This window comes from Oratosquilla oratoria, chromosome 37, assembly GCF_046742065.1.
Source record: "Oratosquilla oratoria isolate Oo_2021 chromosome 37, ASM4674206v1, whole genome shotgun sequence".
Lineage (NCBI taxonomy): Eukaryota > Metazoa > Arthropoda > Malacostraca > Stomatopoda > Squillidae > Oratosquilla > Oratosquilla oratoria.
In genome coordinates this window covers 33159290-33186377 of record NC_134813.1, presented here as the reverse complement: position 1 = coordinate 33186377, position 27088 = coordinate 33159290, and the positions used below count along the sequence as shown (strand labels likewise).

Here is a 27088-nt window from a genome sequence, read left to right as displayed (position 1 = left end):
CGGGGAATGGAGATGGTTAAAGAAAATGGAGAAAAATGAGAGATAAGCCAGTTGTTGTTTGCTGACAACACTGCACTTACAGTAAGATCTGAGGAGGGATTAAGGAAGTCAGTGAGTGAGTTTGGGATGGTGTGCAAAAGAAGGAAGTCGAAGATAAATGTGGGTAAAAGTAAGGTGATGAGATGTACAAGATGAGAATATGGCAGCAAATTGGAAGTATTAAGGGGGAGAGACTGGAGGAAGTGGATAGCTTTAGATACTTGGGGGCGAATGTGGCAGGAAAGGGAGGAGTGGAGGTGGAGGTAAAATGTTGATTAACAGAAGCAAGTAAATACCTTGGTGGATTAAAAAGTGTAATGAGAAATAGACATTTGGGAATGGATGCTAAGAGGAGGTTGTGCGAAGGGGTGATTGTGCCAACAGTACTATCTGGGACAGTATACGAGTATATATATATATTTTTGCATCAGACATAGTTATGGACCAAACGGTCTCCTGTCGGTATGCTTTGCCTTTGTTATCCTTTGAGTGGAAAGGGAGTTAGAAGATTGAGTTGAAGAAAGAGTATCAGGATGGTTTGGTCATGGGGAAAGAATGAGTAAAGAAAGATTTGTAAAAGAGGTGTGGAAGGCAGAGGTGGATGAAATGAACATGAGGGGGATCAAGGATAAGATGGATGGATGGGGTAAAAGGGGATGTCTGTTGAGGAAGGAAGGGAAAAGACAGAAGATAAGAGTGAATGGAGAATGGTTGTGTATGGATGATGCAGTGATGCATGGAAGGGAGTGGGTGGGGGAATGGGTGGGGGTGAAGGAGTATGTGTGAATGATATTTTGACACAGCCTGAAGGGATTTCTCCCCGTCTTCTCTTTTTTCTGCATGAGGGAATGGAGAGAGGGGTCACTGATTAAATGAAGCAGCCTTGCTGAGGATGTGCTGTGTCTTACTACATTGCTTCTGACCCTGGGCAGTGAGTGAAATGCAGGGATAACCCGTCAAGAGTGGAGTAGATGGGTGTGGTGATGGAGGTATTAGATGCAAGCAAGGGTGTCTGTCAAGCAGGGAGTAAGGGGGATGGGGGTGTCCAGTTGGAAGTGGGCAGAGGTTGGGTGTTGATGGAAAAAATTATGTAACCAGAGGTGGATGAGGAGGGGAGGTGACCATGTGGTGGGTGGTGGGCCAGCTCCAGTTGTTGGGCTCTACAGTGAGGCACTGTGTCTTGATGCATCGCCCCTTACCCAATCAGTGGCCGGGTACAAGGATGCCCCTTCATCCAAGAGGTAATAGAATGGGATTTGGAATTAGGATCTGGATGGGTGTAAGCAAAATATACGATTTGGCTCAGCCATCCACCATTACAAAGGGAAAAAGGCCTTAAGGTATTGAAGTATGTGCAACTGTTCAAATGAACAATTCGTTTTGTCATGAAAACTTGAGTCTCCCATTTCTATCCCAATACCTGACAGTTAACGAAAAAATTTTACACCTTTACTACAGCTTGTTTACCTTTTAGCCCTCAGAAGGGTAGGTCAAGTGGCACAGGAGACATAAACATGCTGGATTATTTACACTGCTACAGAAATCAGATATTTGTTGAAGAACATGGTGTTGTGTATCTTGCTTCTTGATACAATACAACATTACATGCAGCACAACTCTACAGGGAGATACAGTACACACCCACACTCACGGTACCTCAAAGCCACTAAGCAAGCCTTTGATCTCCTGGTTAGCATGGAAGAAGAAGGGTTGACTTGGCTACAATATATGCCTGGTTAGCTTTTGGGGATGGACATAGGTAACATTTCTCACAAAGGTTGCACTGCCTCAACTGTTTTGCAAAAGCTGTAATCTCATGAGCTTGTTCAAAAATAAAATTATCTATAAACAAAACCTAAGTATACAGTTAACATCTCTGTCTACCATACTAAACACAATCGAAAGAGTTATCTTGTTTAGCCTTACACAAGCCATTCGCAGTTAGGTAACCTTCCAAATACTCCAGCATTTGCCACTTCCGACAATAAATTTATAAACTCCACTTCTACTGATAATTGCATTAAATTAATGGAGGCAAAGGATTCAAAATACCCCTGACAACAAATACAATAGAATGAAACCTTGTTTGCTCAATAACAAAGTATCATGCATTCTTCAACTTTGCAACCACAATGCAAACTTATTTAAAGCTATGACTTAAGACAATTCATATACAGCAGAATGTTGATTTAATACAAATCAATGTAAAATTATTCATTCAACCCAACACTTAGAATTGGACTACAGTATCAATTTAAAGTAAACACTTCCAATCTTAATAGAGTTGAATCTAGTATGTACTTTCTGTGGTTTACAAATGTAATGTTCCCCACCATACATAAACACAAGCATGCCCATCAGGCCACTGGCTCCTACTTGCCATCCACTGCAAGTATGGGTTAAGTAAATTGGGTTAAGGATTGCAACACTGATGGATGAAGCAGCATTCACTAATGCTAATGCTGTTTTTCTCAAGCACAATTCCATTAAAGCATTTTAATCTAAAGCAAAACTGACTGAATGCAAACTCTTGTAGGCCTTCTCTCATTTTAAATCAGCGTTCAACTGTATACTGAAAAAAAATCTAACTTTTTTTTTTCTAAACATATACCAATGGCTATTTCCCCCTTACAAGGGAGGTAGGAGAAAAAAAAAAAAAAAAAAAAAGTCATTAAAATCTACTCCCACCCATTCCATCCCCACATAATCCTTTTTTTTTTTTTTTTTTTTTTAAGGTGTCATTAATGATAAGTTCCGAATTTGCTTGTAAGTGATACAGAATTACATGAACACACACTGTAACACACTCCTGAGCCAATCCCATTCCTCTATAAACTCCATTAGTGGCCTGTAATTTTACCTGAGCAGTGAGCGTGGTGTATGGGTTATCCAGTCCACCAGGGATCTGGTACTGCTGGGCAATATGTTGTACTTCCGTGACCAGGGAAAGAATAGCCTGGTACTCCTTGTCAGCCTCTCCAAGAGTAGCCTTGAACTGGTTGTGGGCATCAATAAGTCCCTGGATTTCCTCAATGGTGTGTACAATGAACATGTCCACGAGGTCCTCACAGGCTCCGTCCAACCAGTTGTTGAATGGCTGGAATGTAACAAAATTATAATGTTATAACTAAACATTAGATGTCATGGTATTCTACTTCACTTGTTTAGATATGTGATATCCATAAAAGAGCATCAAATTTGATGTACAATTTTCTCTTGTAACAAGTTTATCTGTGGGGCCTGATAACTATTCAGCAGAATTTCTACCTTGTTCCACAACTTCCATAAAACAAATACTTCAAAATCTTCCCAATTCAGTAGATATCAACCTATCCTCTGTAAGCAAGCTCCTCAATCTTGAAAAAATGTAACAAAATCACACCTAATCCAATCCAACCTAAACCTAATTGAATACGAGCCAAAGGTGGATAAAAAAAAAAAAAAAAAAAAAAAAAATACACATTATTTGAAGGGCATTCTAAAGTATCAGCTGTCTGGCACAGATGCATCAATTTGAGGAATAAACTAAGAAAAGTTTGTCTTAAGAATGCCTATCATTAAACAAAATTCCACCACCAGACACATTTTTCTTAAGTAAACTTACTGCCGCTCTCTTTGCAAACTCCAGATGAAGCTGGTCAATCTTCTCAAGAAGTTTCTCAGTTTCTTCTAGAGCATTGCGTCGGGTTGTTGTTAGAGTACCTAGGCGGTCCCACTGGTCACAAATAGACTGGCAGCGGGTGTTAATAGTAGCAGAATCGTAGTAGTCCAGGGCATTGAGTTCTTGAGCAATGGCGGCAATTTGTTCTACCCGGTCCTGCAAAACAACGGATCAGAATTAAAGTAAATGTCAGTATGCCCTCTGGAATATTACTTTATTATACAACTGTTAGATCAAAATATTGTTCAGACTTTAGCAGCTTCAAAGACATGGCATTATGGACCTGGTGGGCAGCCAAATCAGACTCAAAGGCTTCGTGCTTCTTTTTGAGAGCCTTGAGTTCGTTGAGTTTGCAGTGTCTGAAGTCTTGGCTCTGAAGCATCTCCTCCTTCCCAGCAGTCCAACCTTCGTGAATGTCTGCCTTGTGCTTGAACTTCTTGGCCAAGTGTTCCAAACGCTCCAACCTAATTGAAAAAGAAAAATGTTACCTGAAGACAACTTAAAGCAAAATGGACACAATAATGATGATACTTAAATGGACTAGACGAAGCGACATAACCCAGTTTATTTAGCACTACTATTTAATTAAATGCATATACACATACCAAAGGCACTTTTTCCCTTATGAGGTGGTTGGCCAGCTCAAAGCACACACCCATTTCATACACAATAAATCCCACTTTATTCCCTTCCTATCTCATAGATAAAAGGTCATCTCTGTCCCCCATCATACTGCTCAGGTTGAAGGGAATAAAGTGAGACACATTTTCACAACCGAGCCCCATAGCTGGAGCTGGTTCACTCCCTGGCCCCTCCTTATCCACTAAAAATCTTTTAACCAAATGAGAACATCCATTCATTAATATAATTTGCACTATCTCTTTCCTGTCTGACAGGTATTTGCTGTGCATCCACATGCCTCTTTCACCACAGTGAAACAGTTAATGCCAGAACTATACACGAATTCAAAAGCAAACTGGATGTGGAGAGATACAAAAACGGGTCAAAACGAGCATAGCTCTAGTCCCGTAAAATACAACTAGGTAAATACATCCACCTACATTTCTTGTTATAAAAGCTCACACTACTTTTACATTCCACACATTTTTGCTAGTTTTCCTCGTTCATTTTTTCCATATGCCCAAACCACCACAGGACTCTTTGATCTATTTGACAGCTCCTTTTCCCCTCATATTCTCTACCTCACCTACACAGTTATTGCTCTATCCATAGAAATTAAAAAACTCGTACCTCATCATCTCAGCTAGAAGCCATTCTTCAAATGACTTCTCACATCCTTCCAAGTTCTTCCAGGCATTGGCAATGTCTGTTACACTCTTGCCTTCAGACGGAAGATAAGCGGGGCGGTTGGATAGACGGAGTTTCGTCTGTCAAAATAGTAAACAAATCACTATTAAATCTGTTATCAAGAATAAAAATGTTAAATACTAAAATGATCCAGAACATTGCTCTTATCACCAGTAGCAGGATCCATCATTCAATACAGTCCACAACTCTTGTATATACTTTTCTATATACTAAGGTTACAAGTAGAATCAATCAAACTCTCACAACTCACCTGCAATGTGTTGAAATTGGTCTCTAGTCTAGCTTTCTGCTCCACACGTGGTGGCTTGTGGTTGCGGCGGTATAGACGGTACTCCTCCAACTTTTTCTGCAAGTCTGCAAGGGTGTTGTCCTGCTGACGGGCCTGCAGCCAGGGCAGCGTGCGGCGGATCCATTCCAGGAGATCAGAGGTGAGACGCTCATACTCTTCCATCAACCGCTCATTCTCTTGGTTGACTTTGAGAACTTTGCAGATGCGGTTAGCAGCCATCTCAGCCTACAGGTTGGGCCACATCAGTTAGTTAATGAAAATAAAGCCTTTTGTTAGATATAAAGGTATCTTACTGAATATGATTCTTCTATGCCATCCTTACGACAATGCATTCCACCCATCTAAAGTACTTAAAAAGTTAACAACATTCAGTCTTATTTTTCATGCTGCTATTATCACTGGTACCACTAATCTCTCTTGATATTCCTGAAAAGTATCCTAGTTGAAGATTAGCACAAGTTTGGGTACATGCAGATATCTTTTATGGTGCCTTTTGCTTTTACTTTACAAAACTTGGTTCAAAATCCATAAGTATCTTATCATGATGCACTATACATACATACACACACATACATACAAGCAAATTCCACTTGGAAGGAAATTAAGATGTAAAGCACCGAGCACTCATTTACAGCAGTCTTTAAATAAAAGCAAGTGGTCCGTGCCTAACATCTCTGCTTTCTTTTTCCCTATGGAATTCTGCTCAAATCAGGATGATGGTTCATGATTATTGCTGCACGCACACATGCACGTATACACACACATATACACAAGCACATGCACACGCACACACACCAAAGGCACATGATGAGCAGGAACGAGTGATTACATTTCAAAACCTAATCACAAACTTGGAGGTATCAAGCAATCTTTCTGCTAAACTAATCTAATTCAAGAAGGATTTTATGTGATATTGAATTTTTTCATACAAAATAAAATATAACTTTATTGTCAACTGAATACACACATCACTCGCTATCCCAGTCTTTGTACCTATCTTTCATCCATTTCTTTCCTCTTTGTATAAACTGTTGCCTCATGTTTCACTTAGCGGAAAACCCACAGTAGCAAGTCATAGTCTTCAGACCCTCCTATACGGCTCTCTGGGAAGATACTTTGAACTGTTGTCCGAGTTGTAACAGTGTGGGACTGTTTTACATCATCAGCTTGTACTGGTAGGGGAGGCACAGTCACCATTTTTCAACTCTCCTAATGTATACAGGTGCAAGGAATAAGTATATTTGATACAGAGACATCTTTGGCCTGGTCTGAAGACTGTCAGCTCCTCTGGGCTGCACCTCTAGATGAAGGTGAGGAGACTAATGGGTTGTGAAGATGGGCAACAGGAGAAAACCCATCTGAAATTCATCTTGCAGGGTCAACACTGGCAGCTCTCCACTGTTGGTCCTTCTTCCCTCTTTCTCTACCCACATTCAATCCTCATCATTGATGAACTTCATTTTCACAACTTACTGATCAAATCACACGGTCTCTTCTACTGTGGCCACCTATTCTTCTCTTCTCAACCAAAAGCTACTTGCAGTTCCTGCTGTGGTGCTCATGTAATAGTTAACTCCACAAAAGGAAGAAGACACCTTAGCTATATCAAAACACTGCATATCTTTGTACTCTATAACATGTCAAAGACCTATGCAAGCTATTCATCTGATAAGCTGTTATCCTATGTGTAAGACATGATGCCATAAGTTGTAGGGTATGACATAGAAAATTAAGAAGAATATTCTTTGCAAGATGAAGTGTCTGAGTATTCTTTCACATGGGTGTTGTCTGTATTCCTGTGATCAACAACAGGTATGCTTATGATGGTCTTGCAAGCAGTATCCATTTTCAAAACCCTTTGACACCCTCACCTTCATCAAGAAGTGTAGACATGAGGTGCTGCCACTTAGTCCCAGGACTGATCCCAAGAACTCTATCAGCTTTAACTGTGTTTTTACATATTTTCACACATGGGCAGCTGATGACCTCCTACTACTTCAGCTAGTGATGCAGAAACAGTCTTACACCAATCCAACACAGACAACAGTTCAAAATTTCTTAACAGAAATCTATGGGAGAGCTTGGACCATTGCCAGCTGCTGTGGGTATTTCATACATACATATACCAACAGCTTTTTCCCCCTTACAAAGGAAGTAGCCAAAAACAAAGGCATAAAATCGACTCCCACCCATTTCATCCCCACATACTCCACTTCCACTCACACACCCCTCTCCATTCCCTCATAAGAGAAGATGTGGAGAAATCCCTTCAACAGATTATTGGGAATATATATATATATATATATATATAACTTTGTGATTTTAAATTCATTCAGTTTCCACCTGACCTGAAGTCTCCTCAAATACCTCACTGCACACCATTAGCTTGAAGAATCCTTCCCAGTCTCAATATTTTACTCATAAACCTGTGGAACACTGGTTCATTTTTGCATTTATCGATGATACCCATTATATAATTTTTTCTCCTCTCTATGGGTACTGTGTAGTCATTTCTAACTTGTTTGTATCCTTCCTTTGTTTTATTGGTTCTTCTCTTAGTCCCACTCTCTCCCTTTAGAAAATGTACATCCAAAAATCTTCCTACTCTCCTCCTGGTTACCACTATGTAGTCCATTAAAGCCCTATCTACCACCCTTCTATCCACCACCCTCTCCCATGTGTACTTATGCTCGACTTTCTTCCTAAACACTGTATTTGCTATTGTCAACTCTCTAGACACATCCCCACCATCAATTCTCCACTACAATTTTTTCCTGGAACTCCACTTCCCAACCATTCCATTTACTGGTTCATTTCCTACCCTAGCATTAAGGTTTCCCAATACCACTAAATTGACATTTCTCCCTGAACCCTCTTTGCACTCATATAAATCCATCCAAAAAGCCTCCTTTCCTCTACACTCTTTTCACGGCGAGGTCCACATGCACTTACAAAAACACACATCTCCCTTTCCAGTTTCACCTTCATCTGCATTAACCACTTCAGTATGACTCAAATAATCACTTGCAACATCGGTTGCCATGTGTAATTTGCATCACACTACTTGCATTATAAAATATAAAGTCACTGCTGTATTACTCGTTCTCTTTTACTCTGAGTAATAATAAACACAGAAAACATGATCAAACCAGTTCACAGAATCTGGGGGTACTTCATGTATAACTACAAATAAAATATATAATCAAGACGCTGATGCTGGCATCCTCATGTACCCACCCACACCTCATGACACCTACATTGGCGTCATCATACTGACGTGGTTAACCTTGAAGAAACCTCCCATTCCACCACACATTTACCTATCTCTTCACTTACTAGTATAGCCACCCCTTCTTTCCCTCTTCCTCTCTTTACTCCTGACACCCTCCCAACTACCACCCCAATAATATTTCATCAACCCTATCTCTCAACTCCCTTTCCATCCCCGTTCTCCTCCTCACCTCCTCATTCCTCACTCTATCCAACCTAGTAACTCCTACCATACTTCTCAGGGATTTCATCTCAAACACATTCAGACTCCTCTCTTATGTTCCATGTTTCTGCCCCATACAGTGCTGTTGGCACAATCACTCCTTCATACAATCTCCTTTTAGCATCTATTCTCAAATGTCTATTTCTAATTACACTTTTTAATCCACCAAGGCATTTACTTTCAATCTACATTCTACCTCCACTCCTCCCTTTCCTGCCACATTTACACCCAAGTATCTAAAGCTATCCACTTCCTCCAGTCTCTCCCTTGTTGATCACTTCCAATTTGCTACCAAAACCCTCTTGTAAGCCTTCCCAACTACACTCAACAAACTGATCTCTCTAAAACTATTACACTCACACTTGTCCCCTTTTCCCTTGTAAAGTGGAACTATACAGGCACTCCTCCAACACTCTACCTTCTTTTAGACAAACATTAAACCTCACCAGCCAGTCCACCATCACTGTGCCTCCTTATTTTAGACACTCCGCATGACACCCATCTAACCCAGGTGCCTTACCTGCTCTCACAATTTTAATACTTTCACCTCATCTTTCCTTATTTCTCCTCCATTTTCCTCATTCATCACTGACATTTTCTTACCTTTCCCTCCCTATCCTCATTCACATTTAGCAACTCCCTAATATACTCTTGTCTCCCTCTTACTGCTGTCTCTTCCATTATCATCTCTCCATCTGCACCTTTTACCTTTTCTTCTCTGCTTGATTCACATCCTCTTCCTCTCTTAATTTCCTTCCAAAACATCTTTTTATTATTTTCAAAATTTTCTGTCATACTCTTACCCCATTTCACATGTTCTCTCAGCCTACTTTATATTATGCTTTACTTCTCTAATCTTTGTACCTCTCATATGATTCTCTTGCCCTATTTTGAAACCAATCTGTGAATGCTCATTTCTTCTCTTCTACAACCTCCTTTGCTTCATCATCCCACCACTTGTTACCCTTCCTTCTATTTCCTCCCTTCCTTGTTCCATGCATCATCTATCCTCCACACTCACCTTACCTTCCACCAAAAACTTATATGATATTTCTCCACTCTCTCCCCTGTACATCTAAAATCATCTATCCTCCACACTCACCTTACCTTCCACCAAAAACTTATCTGATATTTCCCCACTCTCTCCCCTGTACATCTAAAATTCTTCCTACTCTTCTCCTGGTTACCGCTATATAGTCCATGAAAGCCATATCTACCACCCTTCCATCCACCACCCTCTCCCATGTGTACTTATCTTTGACTTCCTTCCTAAACACATGTACACACAAAGGGCTTTTCCCCCTTACAGGGGAGGTAGCCAAAGTCAAGACATAAATCCACTCCCACCCATTTCATTCCCCATCTACCAACTGAATTCCTCATCTTTGGTCACTTGTAAAACCTGTACCAATTATCATACCTCCCTTTATATTCATGTATGGTTACTGCCTGTGCTGCACTATTCCAGGAGCTTACATATCTGCATTTTGACACATTTTTCAGACACATGACCTCTTGATGCCTTCCTACTCCAGATCAAAAGATCTTCATAGTCACATTTTTCTCCTTCAATTCTTTGATTGCCACAATTGGGTCCCCTCTTCCTTAATCCTTTAATGCTGTCAGGTCTAGTGCTACTGAGTATGTGTGTGTGTTTGTGTGTGCATGTCTACATGGTGTGTGATTCACTGTGCATGTGTTGTCTGAACATGGCATCAAGCAAGCCCAACAAAAACATACATATATATTAAGCCTTACTACCAGCAACCATTTTTGTGTCCACTCCAGCCAGCAGACACCTGACAAATTACTCAAGAATGCGCTTAATTCCGAGTTAAAGAGCAAATAAAGTGGAAACACTTCAAAGATAATACGGAAGCCAACAAACACTAGACCAGATTACGCAGAGAGAAAATGTGTAACAGTGAAAAAGGTGAACATTATAAATTGGTAAAGTATATACAGAGAAAGATTGGTGAATACCATTTCCCATGAGTCCTAATCTGAATGAAGACCACACAACCAGCATAGTTAAAGGAACATATGCATTGTGGGCAAGCATAAGACTTTCACGCACCTCTACTCACAAAGCAACGTAAATAGGCATAAGAAAGGAACACCCTCACCCCTTTCTCTTGTTCCCATCACATTCACTCCTTTCATTCTTTCCAGCTTATGCCATGCAAAGGCTGCATCTCTTTTCTTCCCCACCAATACAATTCATCCATCTTATTGAACAGATCACCTTAGTGTACACATTCTTCTCCAGGAAGCAATAACAGGTCAATGTGGGCCATACTAGAGGATGCTGCCAGTTACCTGGGACCTGTTGGTTTCTTCAGAAGAGCAATATGGACCAATGGATTGACCAACAATAAGTACCTGCAACTGGAGGTCCTGCGAGACAGACGTCATAGAACAGCAAGTGTGCGCCCCAAGCATTACAAGCACAGTGTGATCCTCACTTTGACTAATAAAGCTTTCACTCATTATAAGACATGGACCAACGAGAGCATATAAATACCAACTCACTACATCCAACATTAATCAAAAAAAGTCATGACTGGAAGGTTCCAAATAAAGAAAAGGAAGAGGGTTACAAAGAAATTTCAGCTTTCAGAACAGGTCAAACGTGATTCCCTATGAAAGTTCTCACTACAACATGAACCAAAATTGAATGAAGACACCCAAATAACATTAGTAACTAGATGTGACGAGTGTGGAAACAATGGAAATAAGCTTGGGGACTGTGTATGGAATTATAAAAAGGTGGAGTCACAGAGGTGGCAAAAGAGAGATACAGGGAAGGTCATAGAATAAAGGGATCATTGTTGAAAGTGATCTGCATTCTTTTTTTAATAATCATCAACCAAAGAATGCTATTTGACTTTGGTCTATTGGGATGTCACTGAAGTCCCTAGAACATTGACTGTTGCAAGTCTGTGGTGCCAAGTGAGAGCAAAGGGTAGAGCAAAGAAAAGCTGGGTGGATTGGGGTGAATGAAGCCATAAGAGCATGTAGTCAGTATGCCAAACAAGCAAAAAATGTGCACAAGTGACAATGCTGGAGAAGAATGTATAAAATACAGTGAAGAACAGTTCCCCAAAAAGGATGCACCAACAGATGAACCAACAATAATGCCGGGAAAATTAAGAGGTGCAATTGTTTTGCATGCTTTCAGCAGGAAGAAGTGAGAGGGACCAGGATTTTCTTCTCCCATGCCTTGCTACCAACTTTGTGTGTAACAACTGATTGGATTGGGAGGGGCCCCACACCAAGAGTACGATCTCTTTTTATGTGTTAATTATGGTCGTGTGCTAATACACATGTAATATACAAACAAATACAAACATACAACTAAGGATGTGCATACCCACAGTACTCTGAGCTTATAATATTATGAATTTGAACTCCACTATGGAAAACATGACACAATAATAAAAGATAATCCTGTGACATGAGCCCAGGGCATGCAAAAGTTCAAGAGTAAAATGTGTTCAAATTGAAGTATAGCAAAAAACAGAAGGAATATCTTAAGAAAACCCCAAATCCTGTAAGCCCAACCTATGTATCCTAGGTATGTGTGCACACACACACATACATACATGCACACACACACCCACACTTGTGTACATACATACTCATGCACATCACAAAAGCCTATATGAAATGCAAGTATACACACATTCATCAATATGTTCCTTTACTAACCTTTTGTAGGCCAGAGAAAGTGTGGTAATAGGATGACACATAGGTCATGACAGCTCTTTCGTCTGGCACCCCTTCTGACATGTCTGCAACAAGACAGTTAGTTGCATACATGCTCCACTGCCATTACACGCCCACAACGCTTCATGTTAGTGGTTATCAACAACACCACAAGCTAACTACTACCAACTTGAACAATTAGTCTAGTCGATAGGCCACTGTCAATGTCAAAGTTTTAAGTCTAAATTAGAAAGTGAGACAGGTTTAGTAAATTAAGAGTGTAAAAGCTCAAGATATACATGTATATATATAAATATATATATAAATATATATAAAATGGCGATAGAGAAAATAATGCTTAGTACACTTTGCGTACATAGATCAAGCATCAAATGACAGTCACAGTGGTGTATTACTCTGTTCCTGTAACACAGACAAAACAATTAATATTATTAAAAAACTCAGAACTACTGAAACCTCTTCAGGTTCAGTCAGACTGTCTCCTGTTGCAAATAAAACCCGTCATGCAAATCCTGTACCCGAAACAAGAACATGCTTGGGTACACGATTTCTTCACCCCATTCAAAGCCTACTAGAATTCACAGAGCCCAAAGTAGTAATGTTTACATATGGGCTTCTTTCACTACAATGTTATGGCAGGAAACATGGCGTTCTTGTTATCGTTATTCATGCACAGCTCATCCTCAGCTTAGGCATAAACTAGCCTCTCCTCCACCAACACATCCTGCCCACAGCTGAGGACATCAGTGACTTCCCATCTGCAGTGCTGCACACATCCTTGTCCTTTCTCATGGGGTCCCAGAAAAAGTATGCAAGACTTGCATCACTGAAAAATGTTGGAGTGACTCACCCAGACTCCCTCTTGTTGTCGACAAAGTGAGTCTGGGCCAAATCACTAGGAGCCGGAGGTCTAGTGTCCATATTATTCAACAAAGGGACAAAAGTCACCACAAGCAATGTCAAGTGTGAGAGGTACAAGGATGCATTAAGACCAAAAGAGTAGATGATGCTTCTGCTGCTGCGGTGGGGTCATGCCTGATGGGGGAGCCATGCATTTCTTTACCTGCTGGGCCCCCTGGAAGGCGTGGTAGTAACAGGACACATAGGTCATGATGGCACGCTCATCCGCTTTCGGGGTGTTGACCAGATCTGTAACCACCCACACCATGTTAACACCACAACCACCATTCCCTCCCAAACCACAAACACAAGAGCTCATCCCCCCTATAGAGGAAGAGGTGTTGGGCAAATGTTACTTTGAATACCTAAACCAATTTAACCAAGTGACTCCCAGAAGAAATGTTAGAGTTACTCCCTTCTGCCTTCATTCATGAATAAAAAAACTATTCACATACCAGAAGAAAGTTAATAAGAAGTATGAAACATTAAACTAATGACGAACAATGGAAGAGACCCTGAAGCTGAGTGAAAACCCAATTTTCAACATACATTAATTTCCTAGTTCACTAATGTTATTCTTATGAAACCTTACCCTCTATCATTCAAAATTAAAGAAACAGGCCAAAACAGACAGGAATCAATTATATAAAGAAAAAAGAAATAATGTGAGGAATTCCAATGCAATTCCAATCCAGCCAATGATAGGTCTTTCAACATGACAAGGTTATCTTCTGGTAAGAACTCTAAACCTTTAATTTCCTTCTGTATCTCGTCTATGCTTAAATCACAAATTCTATGGTACTTGTGTGTTAAACTATGTTCTTTCACACTGGCCTACAATTAATTTCAAAACTTCATTTCACACCTCCCAATATCCTGATTCCTCCCTATCAATCTGATGAAGCTAGAGAAGAATCTACATGATTATGAGTGTAATAATGATTTCAGGTATACATACATTTAAAAGTCTCTACCCACATGCCAACAGATGTCAAACTGTTGGCATGGAGTTTCCTGCTCACCATCTGGGTCCAACATGCGAGGGATGTCGAGATGCTTCTCGGCAATGTCGAAGGCGAGGTTGAGGTTATGTAGGGGATCGTCCTTGGACAGCTGGGAATAGTCGAGTAAGTCGGGCCTGTGCCGGTGGATGAGGGCGCAGAAGGCAAGACCATCCTGTGTGATGATAAGAATTCAGTGAGTCCATGTAATAAAAGAAACATGAAATGCTACTTCAAACCTTGATACCCACAGACATTACAAATGTTATTTCATATTTTATTCAAGCCTTCATATCTAGGGACACTATGAACAGATCTTAAGTAGGCTATTCCCTAGATCCTAGGGACTATATTAGATCTTTGACAGGTGCATGTAGATTAACTTCAAACCCTGATAACTGATACTATCAGCAAATATGAAAATATTTCCTCATTCCCAAGGATATCATTTAGGCCCTGGTCTCTTCCAAATGAACTATCCTTACCCTGAATCCCGCTATACATGAAAAATAAACATCTAGTACACATTATCACGTGAAAGGTTACCTTGAAGGAGGTGTGGAAGTTCTGCACATTGACATTCTTGTAAGGAGCAGTCTTCCTTTGACACCAAAGCAGCAAGCCCTCCTTAGCAGTCATCTCTTCTACACTGATGTCTTGGATGGCGAACCGCAAGATGATGGTCCAGATCATACCGAGGGTCATCTTCAAGTTACCATCAACAATTTCTGTAAAAGGAGTATATATTAGTTTTATGTAATGTCATACTTGGCTACTTCCCTTACACAGAGAAAGAAGCTCTTGGTATCTAGACAGAATGTCATACCTTCACCCTAAGCCTACTGAATCAACATAATATGAACAATTGCATAGCATGTACATGAAGCAGTCAACCAGTTATTGTAAAGTCACTACCTGATAAATGTCACACAATCAATCAATCTGTTGGCCCTAGTCTCTCTTGTATAAGATCCACTGACTCCATGAAACTGGCAATATCCTCCAGATAGAACTATAAGTCACACAAGCAAAAATAAGAGTATATTTTATATCATTTCATCATATTTAACACATAAGGAATGTAATTCAGGATTCACATTCAATAAAGACCATACCAGCAAATCAAACTTATGACTAGCAGTAATTAATTTTGGAAACTTTCCTTATAAGAGGCAAAAGACCATCCACAAGAACTGAAGCACCAGTAAACTAGTCCATAGCAACCATTGTTACATGGAGGAAAAGATCATTTGATATACGTACAGAGTAATTTATCTAACGTGGAGAGAGTGCATCTATTTTCTATCACACAGAGCCCTAAAATCCTGAGACTCACTTTTGGTACTCATGCCAATAAGCCCACACATCAAGGAATTTAACAAGACACATATATATTTTGGTAGTATGTTACTCAAACTTCTAGAACCTACCATCAACACCACACACCACATCTACATAAAAACACATTCTCAGATCATAAAACAAGCACCCCAAGATTAACCACCAGTCCCCTAGATATCAGCTTGAAAGAGGAATCCCTCTTATGACACGAAAGAACTCCACTGGCACAACTGTGTTCAGGCCACCATCCAGCTTTAAAAATGTACAAATAAAGAATAGGTCTAGTCACAAACACATTGCCACTGTTACAATCACCACATAGAGCACCAGACACCTCATTTTACATTGTTCTGCTTTAGCCTGACCCAATCAGGTAGCTGTTGTCAGTTACCTGGAAGCCATGGGTTTCTTCCAAAAGAGATCTGGGGTAATGGATTGATTGATCACTGCCATACACTTTACCTGGGATACTCAAAGGCTGGCCAGTTAGTAGAAGAAGTCTTCACTAAACCTACCTTCAGCACCAATGGAGACGAGCTTGACGCCTTTGCTGGCAATGAAGTCGAGGGCCTTGTTAACATTGGCGATCTTGTGGAAACGCATCTTGCCACGGTCTGGTTTTGGCAGCGTCTCCCCCGATATGACCTATAGGAAAGGACAAGAACTAGTCACATCTACACAAGCAGGTAAAGCTACATGAAAAAGGTAAGAAGTAACACTGATAAATATGCCACCAGCATATCAAGTCCTTAAAAGATCTGCTCAGTCATGTATGTGGCTGTTGAAAACTGCACTGCTATCTCATATATCAATTCTACTAGGGACAAGGTTGAAGTACACTTAAAGACTGATATTCAAGATTTAAAATGAACAACACCTAAAGCTCAGTCTTGATTTATACCACGTACAGCAAAATCAAGCTCAATTATGTTGACCAGACATAAAACATGCATTCTCAGTTCTTGGGGAATCTTCAATCTGATGGAGGGATTTCTTAAGAGGAACAGATAGCAGCAGATCAACCAATTGGAGAGAAGAGGCCAAACGCAGAGTATGGGAGTCCAATATATTTTACGTTTCGCCCAGCAGGGCTTCTTCAGAAATAACATCGATGAAAAACATTTTACTCCTTATATAGCCCGAGCCTTGCGGGGAGAAACAAACATTAAAATGGTGTACTCACAATTTGCACAAATTGCTTGTTACTTGTAATTAAAATTGCCAATGGTTTGTTAATTGTAAAAAATCCACAATTAACAAACCATTGGCAATTTTAATTACAAGTAACAAGCAATTTGCGCAAATTGTGAGTACACCATTTTAATGTTTGTTTCTCCCCGCAAGGCTCGGGCTATATAAGGAGTAAAATGTTTTTCATCGATGTTATTTCTGAAGAAGCCCTGCTGGGCGAAACGTAAAATATATTGGACTCCCATACTCTGCGTTTGGCCTCTTCCCTACAGAGCTGTTGCAGTCATTGCTGCCTTTACTCAATTGGAGAGAAGTTTGAAACTTTTCCTTTTACAGTACCTCCAAACTGTTCTAGAAATGCTGACAATGAGATTTAGCTAACATGCAACACTTTGTTGATGGGATGGGTAAAAGAACTTACCTACATTCCATTTTTTTTTTTTTTATACCATTTCTAGAGTGCATGTATGCATGTTTCAGTCTTCGGTCATGTGCTGGACCTGTGATCAAGTTATTTCCTCTCCAGATGAGACCTCAGAATTCATATATGGCCCGGTCTATGGGTAATGCTGTGACCTTACACATACACTCTCTCTCAACTCCTTGCCCACCAGAGTTGGAGTGCCAGCTTGCTGTGCAAGGAAGTTTTCAGCCTCAAGTGGGGCTCAAACTTGGATCATTGAACTAGCAGTCATGAGTGGTACCACTGCACCAGAATGTCATACAAGTCACTCAAGAAAGAGATATTGTACTGTCTGTGTAAGGTAAGGGTGGGGTAGTGTAAGGTGAGGGGTTCTGTGTCTTTTGTGCACTGATTGCACCTGATCCAATTCAATTCTGTGCCCAGGCTTATTTTGTGCCAGTATTATTTCAATACTGGGCAGTGGCCTGAATATAGTCATGCTAGTGAGATTCTTGCTTATCATAGGATTAACTTCTCAGCTGGGCTGACATCTGGGAAAGTCAGGTAGAGTATGGAGTTTGGGGGGTCAGTCTTAGAATGTTTGTTGAACAAAAAGTACAAAAGGTAGGAGTGAATGGAGAGTGGTTGTAAATGAACAAGGGAATGTACTTTCAATCATGTTCTTCTTTTCCATTTCATATTTTTCCTAATTGCATGAAGGGGTGGAGTGGTTCCCATATAATGAAGTACGGGGGACAAACCAGTTTTGGGATGTTAGGTCCTGCTGTGGAAGTGTAGTGTCTTGCTGTCCTGCCTCAGACCTGAGGATTGTAGTGGTTGACAGGGATGACCCTTCATGAGGTGCTAGGATGGGATGGACAATGAATGCAATTTTGGAGGGACATGAAATAGATGTGGGTGGGTGTATGCTTTGACTTGGCCATCCACTCTTGTAAGATGGTAGAGGCCTTTTGATATGTTTGACTGTTATGGTGTTGGTACCTTTATTGTTAGAAGAATGTTGATACCTTTACCAAACTTGTGTGACCAATGAAATTATCAATACTCAATTTTACTACAAGCAACTTGAGATAATTTGAGATATCCGACACTTTCTTGCACAACTGGCAATTCATCCCAGGCAGAAACTACATAGGCATCTACAGGTTGTCTATAGCCACCCACCTCAAGTAGCAGCATAAGCTTGAGGCCATTGCGGAATTCCTCCTCGATGCTCTCAATGAGGGTGCCCGCCTTGCGAAGATGGGAGTTGCACCACGCCGTGAATGTCTGAAATAGATGCATACATTATTGTATTTGGCAAGGCCACAGGAAAGTAAGCATATTCAAAGTCACAAATATATCAACCAAATGGAAGAATACTCATTAACTATGATTAAACATCACTGATTTAAAAATAAATTAAATAAATACTTGGCAAGGCCACAGGAAAGTAAGCATATTCAAAGTCACAAATATATCAACCAAATGGAAGAATACTCATTAACTATGATTAAACATCACTGATTTAAAAATAAATTAAATAAATACTTAAGTAAATAAACAAATAAAAAAACATATCATGGACCAGCAAAGTGTACCTATGGTGGTTCTCCAAGATGTCTAACGGAAAGAATAATTTCCCTGCTACCCATCTTCAAAACCCATCAACCCACTCAACCTCCATCTGAAGGTGCAGCCATTTCAAAACCAGGTACTGGTACTCTCTATCAACTTTAACAGTACTTCTTCCATCTTGTCACATGAGCACTGACAACTGGCAACTGCTCCTTTTTCCCTACTACTATGAGCTAGCGACACAAACACTTTCATAATAATACAGTTTCTACCCAGAACTATCTATGGGATGATCTAAGGACTGTTACAAACTGTGGGGTAGTGGCTTTCCAGTAGTTGAAACTCAACATAACATTCAATTTTATCTATTTGATTATTTTTTATGTACTACTTATTCATTATAGCAATAATTTACTATTATTATTTATTTTGTCACAGCATGAAAAGGTTTCCCCCGTCTTATCTATTTTCCGCATGTAGGCAAGAGACATGGATGACCCTTCATCCACAAGGAGGTAAGATGAGAAGGTAACAAGGGTGGATGGGAATGGAAGGGGTGAGAGTGGAATGGGTGGGAGTATATCAACATCAGCTTTCCATTATATGACTTCACAGATAACCTAGACTAAATACAGCTAACCTTTTATTTCACGAAAACATTCTTCTCGTCCCCTATCTCTTTTTTTATTTATTTTTTCTTCAATCGCCACCACGTCTCGCTCACCACCAGGGTTGCCGAGAATTACTCAGAAAAAAATTACGTCACGATTCCGCAGATTCGCCGTTTGCGTAGTCGTCGACAAACGACACGAAGTCTAATACGTCGTCTGCTTCAAAGACGCCGCTAGTATGAGACTATGGCAAAATTTATTATTACCAATGCCTTAGAAGTGACAAAAGGTTAAACTCTCAATATATATATAATGACTGTTCATATTTTCATGTCCGGTGTTAAGCTGTTATTGATGATTACAACAAAGCCATATATGAACACCATAAAGTATTTACATGAAATATTTCTGCATTGTCATTCATATCAGACGGGGTAACACAATGACGTCATCACAGACGACGAATTCCCACACAACCTTGGCCTTTCCCAAAGTTTTGTTTACAAAAGAAGTAAATAATCACGCTTCGGCAACATTACTGACCACATCCACGTCAACTTTTTCTCGTCACTAAACCTTTGCGGTTTTCCTGATATCTGAGTAATCTCGCGACCATATCTATTTTTATAATAATAATAAAATTTTATTATTTTACTATTATTAATCATTATCATTATTGCCATATAGCATCTAAAAATAATAGTTTGTAGAAATAATCGAAACCTGAAAATGTTGCACGATGTCACAACTGAGGACCAATCAATTAGGAAACATGACGTCACGATTGAGGACCAGCCAATCGGAAAAGGTGACGTGACGTCACGACTGAAGACCATCCGATCAGAAGAAAAGGCTACAACAGGGAAAAACTGTCGAAGACAGTTTAACAGAATTTTAATTTATTGGACGATGAACAGCTAGCCGCCGAAGACTATAAAAGCAAAGCCGAGGCTCGTAACGATAAAAAGTAACAACTACAATACTATGATACACATACCAATGGCCCTTTTTCCCTCTTGTGGGAATTGGCCGAGTAAATGTGGCTTCCACGTTACATATGACCCCCCACCCCCCATCTCGGCACTGCCCCGTCTCCCGTCGCACGGCTTGGGTCAAAGGCAACGCAGCGAGGCACAGTCCTCCCACAGCGTTTTATCGTTTGGCGACACCTCCCCTGTTCATCCACCCAAAATTATTTACGAAATAAATAAGAATATTCCGCGTCGTTCCTTCACTCATTCACAATCTCTTTCTTGTCTTCCTTGCTCGACAGACATTTCAAGTGCATCCACAGCTCCTCCGCCCCCCCCCCCTTTTTAAGCTGCCTCCCTCCACTGAGCAGATCTATGGCCAATACCATAACCTTAACCACACACACACTTGCTCAAGTGGGACAGTAACAGCTTGCAGTGTATCGTTAAGGCCTGAACGTGACGCGATCTCGAGTCACTGTCGTTGCGAGCCCTCGACACTAACATCTACGCCAGCAACCCGTGAGTGTGTGTGTGCGCGGGCGCACTACACAAGCGTAAACTTTCTTCCGAGGCCCGCCCAGATACCTAATCACCCATACTACTTCATGACTAACTCCAATTCTCTTTCCTACTTCACCTGTACACCACATCGCAAACTTCTTGTTTCCTCCGGTAGGTCCGTGATGAATAAAATAATCTGGCGGCAGTTGGGTTAGTAAGGAAAAGTAGCACCCGTAGTGTAAGAGAATAAAATTCTTCGACACACCTCTGGCAACAGCCATAGTGCTTAACAAAACGATGAAGGAATGAGAGGTATGTGTGTGTGTGTGTGTGTGTGTGTGTGTGTGTGTGTGTGTGTGTGTGTGTGTGTGTTTACCTAGTTGTATCTTACGGGAAGGGGAGCTATGATCGTGGTGTCCCATGTATAATATTCAACCTATATGATGCTCGTGTGTGTGTGTGTGTGTGTGTGTGTGTGTGTGTGTGTGTGTGTGTGTGTGTGTGTGTGTGTGTGTGTGTGTGTGTGTGTGCACCTTGTACAGAGAAAAAAGAACTACACTCATATGATTCCGCCTCTTTCTCCACTAAATTACTCTAAAATTCGTATGGTTTTTGACTGGATTAAGTCTTCCTTTAGACCATTTTACTATTTTACGCAATTATGTAAAACTATTTCTTGATATGCATATTTTTTCATGCTGTTCCCATGACTTTATGACGCGAGCGCGCGCGTGTGTAAATGTGTGTGTGTCGAGTTTCGCCACACTGAAGAAGGTTGTTGAGATGCTCTCGACCTAACCAAGCGCGCGGAGATGCAAGCCCCATTTGCACCACTTCTGGGGGCGACTCACCCCATTCCTGGCGCCAGCAAGTCCCACCTACAGTCGTGGACAGAACCCTTGAACCACCCTGTAGTCTTCAATAAGGATATATACACACTACGGCTGATTATCGGATACATTTTCTTGCGAGTCAACTAAGAAGTGTTTTCTTTTAAAGAAAGACGCGTATACATTTACAAGTACCGTTGTGTTTTGTATTGGGATATGTGTTAGCTTGCTCACGATTTTCGACCCATGGGCTGAACAAGAATAGGGCAGTTCACACCACAAGATGGCGTGCAAGGTAGCTGCGACAAGATGCAGTCGACCGTTGCGCCTCTTATCGCGACGTCACTTGTTAGTTTTCATTGGAGATATAACAGACTTTTTCATTTATTCATTTATTTATTATTACATTCTTTTGGCCGGTCAGTCGCCCCAACTCAAATATAGTTTAGGCTCAGTTCTTCTCTCTTTCTTCCCCGCATGTCCGTCGACAACTCTGCTCTATTACTATCTTCCCCGTCTGCGCTACTCAACACCGTCTGCTTTGCCCGCGCCTCGAGACACTCGTCTCCGTCGGTTAACCTCCTTCTCCTCCCCCCGACAGTTCACCTCCTTAACCCCTTCCGCACCGGGTGGCACTTTCCCTCACATCACAGCTGCCGCCAGGCTGCTGTGGCAACCCACAATAGTGAAGAAGCTACAGTCAATCTCAATTAACCCCTTCTGTACCTGTGGCACGGTTATTTTTATTCTAGCTAGGCCAGGCGATTTTATTCGCTTATGTGGCAGGCCACTGCCGCCACCATCTTGGTTATCGTCTGCTCATATGATTGCACTTTTATGTGTAAACGTATATATATATATATATATATATATATATATATATATATATATATATATATATACACACACACACTACGGCTGATTATCAGATACATTTTCTTGCAAGTCAACTAAGTGTTTTCTTTTAAAGAAAAACGCGTATTTACAAGTACCGTTGTGTTTTGTATTGGGATATGTGTTAGCTTGCTCACGATTTTCGACCCAGTATATATATATATATATATATATATATATATATATATATATATATATACATATATATTATATATATATACACTTCCTGGGTGAACAACATATTCATACATGCATGTCACCGTCTTCTTGTGCATTTATTCTGTCTAACGCGAAACGTTTTTATGCAGCCGAAGGGAAACTCCCTCCTTCCCTCTCTATTAACTCATTCCCGAGTATGTTTTTATTCAGACGATGTAACGTCATTTCCCCAGAAAGGTTAAACACCTTTCCTCTTATTTTACGATTTATTTGTTCTGTCGTCAGGCGATTTCGTTTAGTCGAGCGGGAACACTCGCGCACCCTCACGTAGATCAACGGTGAAGACCTTAATCCGAGTTTCTAGTCCTTTCTTAATCTTCTTCCGTGACGGTTGGCACTTTTACTTTTTATTTCAACTGTCGCCAGTCTATCTTGTTCCTCGCCGTGGGAACACCTTAGGAGCAAAGAGGGAACAGATTCCCCACCCAGCCCTTCTCTTAGTACTGCGTCATCGTTGGTATGCCATTTATCTTTATTGGTTGCCGATGATAAGGCCTTCTTTCTCCTCCTCAAGCTGCTTCGCGGCTGTCTGTAATAACAGATTCGACACCGCCAAGTCTTTATTATGGCTAGTGTCGAACGATTCTATTCATATGCAGATCTTTCTCCATGATGTAATTTATACCTAGCTGTAGATACGTTCATGTGTGTCTTAATTGTGCGTGCGCGCACGCACACGCACACACACACGAGCAAATCAAATCTGCACAAACTGAAACACCTGTTAAGCCTCCCATCTCACGAACCAAACAATTCAACCACCGCCCCACGGCTCCCACCGTTTCATATCCTGTTTCCAACACCACAGTTGCACTCTTACTGCCCCTCACCACCCCCCACGCCGCCACCTCCCCCCGTGCCTGCAGTCTCAGCCCCCACCCACCAGGCTCAGCCTCCAGATAGCGCCTCTGGTGGCTGTGACGACAAGATCCCGTGCTCCGTCATCAAAGCAGGCCCTTTGCTATGACCTCTCGCCGCCTGCCTCCTCGTACTACTCATGCACCCCTCTTGAGCGTGCATTACATCTCCATAAATGGGCAATGCTGCCAGTCCCTTCCCTCTCCACCGCGCTGGACGCTAATACAAATCTGATATTCTTTTATTCTTTAAAACATATCTGCTTTTGAGTTCTTATTAATTTAACACAACTATATAAAAAAAAGAATCGACAACTCGACTACCGCAAGCTGCCCTGTCCCCTATGACCGAGTAGGTCCCCGTTGGGAGGGCACAAGTATTCATAAGAAAAAGAATGAGATGGCCAAACGCACGAGCGAAAGAGGTGGCCATACACGGAGAGCTCCTCCCCAGCAGGATCTAAGCAAGAACGGTCGGTTCACTTCAGGAAGAATATAAACGACATGACGTCATTGGAAAGTGTAACATTCGACCGACTCGAAATGAAAACTAATTTTCGCGCCTTTTTATGGCATCCTATCGCTAATTTCTTTTCAAACATTAACTGGAGATATTTCTTGGATATTAGCTCATTATAAAAATATTACAAGATATCTAGCAATCTCGACAGAGAGGCAGAATGTAAGAAGGTCCTCAAGACGAAGCCCCGTGGAAAATTGTACAGGAATTCTTACAAGTGTTCAAGCATGGCGCGGTGGTATGCACGTATGCATAGGGTAACGTGTCACTAAGCCTCAGCCAGATGCTTATGGGCGTGAGTAACAGGCGCCGGCTAGAGGACTTTTTATCGACAGGAAGTTGATAAATACCCGAATGTGACATTTCGCACTCGTGGGGGGGAGGGGGGGAAGAGGGCGTATAGGAGAAGGTTATGGGAAAACCCTTTCCCCCAACACACATCACGAGTTTGTATTTTGTCAAGACATTGTGCAACATTTGGCTAAACTTGCGTCACTCCATGTAGACGTCGTTCTGTGGCCGATGTGGCTGCACAACTGGTGGAATGGGGATGATGATGATGATGATGTCTTAACGGGAAAGACGTCTGATCCAATTATGACGTCACACCGGTAATGCAGTTTGTCTCCCACCCAAGTCGACAGAATGGCCCCAATATCAATGTCAGTGGGGGGAAAGCTAAGTTGGTGAGAGTACGACAGTGATTATATTTTCTAATTTCGTTGCAGTTCTAGAGTAACCTTATGTAGCAGAGAAGTGGAGGAAAGGGAGGAGGATAAAGACTGCAGGATAACCGATTGGAAAAAAAGTATTAGGCTGGGAAAGGTTGGCAAGACTGTGGTAAGGTGATCGATGGATCGCCTTGGCTCCGTAACGGTCATACGGCGTCCGTTACAAGTTACCTTGCATGAAACTGAACAAAGAATAAATTTGCACACATTAAACTGGGTATTAACTAACCCCAAAACGCAAAATAAAAAATTAATAATTGTCCTATCGCATACACGACCTACAACCCCAGATTTTTTTTTTCTCGCAAGTCGAGATCTCTTAAAACAATCTATATCCTCGCCTTATAGAATGTGAAATCCATAAGTACGTCATCGTACCAAAGGGGATAAGAGAGGATTGTAAGAGGGCGGTGAAATGGGGAGTGTGTAGACAAGTGGGTCGCTTCAGGGTAGTACGAGAGGATGCTTGCCTGGGAGGAGTGGGCAAGGGTTTGCTTGTAGCCTTCTCCATGAAAGGCGGGGCATGTCAAAAATTCGAGCTTACCCAAGGTAATACACGGTCACAAGAAAAATAAGGATCGGGCGACATGACGTCACGAGTGTGAGAGCAATGTGCCAGTCAGGCCATGGAGTCGTGATATAAAGGGAGTCATTGACTGAAGCCCGCCTAAATCCCAATCCCTTCGGTCGAACGAGGTCGTGCGTGATTGGTCAAAACGACATTCTAAGTTTGTCCGAAGAGTTGCCAGTTACTCAATTAACATACTTTTTTGCGGTAGTTACTCGGTTATAGGCGAGGTAAATTTTACGTAATAGATATATCATTGTGTTTCATTTCTAAGAATGAAGTTTTATTCCTCCTTGACAACATTACAGAAAAGTATATATATTTAGTTTCCCAAACCACCAAATAATACACATTCTAAACTTTTCCATAGGTTAACTTTTAGACGTGAATATAAAAACGTGGTTTATTCCAAACTGAATATCTTTAATTTACGTTTTCGACTTTCAGACGTCAGGTTATGCAACGCTGTCCGCCAAGTTTCAATTCAATTGGACACAGGTAATAAACATTTTGATGTCACGAATTCTGATTTTGCATACATTTTCTTTTCGTAATGGCCAATAGTAATAAATTACACCTTCGCATTTTGTGTTGTTTCTTCTCAAAAATTAAGTATATTAAATAAAATACAGAAACGAAAATTTTAATGTAATTACAATCATGTGATGTCCCAACATCCTGATTATGATTACGAAGTCATTCTGAGTAGCTGAGCATACATGCCAATGGTCCATTAGTACTCATGAATGACTACGCGGAGAATGATTCTATTCAACTAAAGTGAGTCCTCCGGGTCAAATGTTATCTCAGATAAACTATGTGAAATTGGGCGCAAAACAGAAAAACTGGCAACTCGACACCAGTCCACCGTACGGGGGCGGGGCGTGGGGCGGATGCGCAGAAATGAACGAACTTTTTATTCTCAACGACTCTCCCTTATTAGATATCTTCACGGCACGAGTGAGGCTGCCTCGCGTCAAGGTGGTAAGACAGAATGGCTAAACATGAATCAGTAGACTGTCACATCTTATAAGGGCATATCGTTACTTTATCTTTTACCGAATTGAAGCGTGTTATTGTTCAACAATGAAGCTACGAAAGTTTGAGAAGTGGCGGGTTCAAACGTTACTTGGGAAGGCGAGAAGAGGGGAATTGAGACGATGGGGTTACATTGAGGGGGGGAGGAGGGAAGGTCTTCGATGAGATATGAAGACTGGATGCGAAACGGTTCAACAGTCTCAGTGTGTGTATTGAATGTTATCAAAAAGCTATGAGAGGGGTGAGAATGATGGCTGTGTATAACGCGGGTATGTTAGGGGGAGACGGGGAAGGTTGTTTATGAGAAGGACGCATGGTGGTGGGCAAGGGAAGAACGCTTATGGGGGCGGGCTGGATAAGGGCGCTTAAGAGGGTGGGTTGGGATAGGACG

General features: G+C 41.2%; 1 protein-coding gene across 3 annotated transcripts in view; it reads right to left on the bottom strand.

Moving 5' to 3' along the window:
* The window catches only part of Actn (alpha actinin), a 76177-nt gene that overhangs the window by 6831 nt on the left and 42258 nt on the right, over positions 1-27088 (bottom strand). Inside the window, exons 2-11 of one of the 3 annotated variants that reach the window (XM_076175454.1) lie at positions 18562-18666; positions 16298-16427; positions 14988-15169; positions 14463-14616; positions 12523-12605; positions 5280-5543; positions 4952-5088; positions 3984-4164; positions 3644-3856; positions 2900-3136 (exon numbers count right to left, since the gene is read on the bottom strand). In XM_076175454.1, coding sequence (XP_076031569.1) covers positions 2900-3136; positions 3644-3856; positions 3984-4164; positions 4952-5088; positions 5280-5543; positions 12523-12605; positions 14463-14616; positions 14988-15169; positions 16298-16427; positions 18562-18666 — 1686 coding nt within the window. Of the gene's footprint in view, positions 1-2899; positions 3137-3643; positions 3857-3983; positions 4165-4951; positions 5089-5279; positions 5544-12522; positions 12606-13603; positions 13690-14398; positions 14617-14987; positions 15170-16297; positions 16434-18561; positions 18667-27088 lie in introns of those variants that run through there. The other 2 variants (XM_076175453.1, XM_076175455.1) reach the window with 2 other exon arrangements.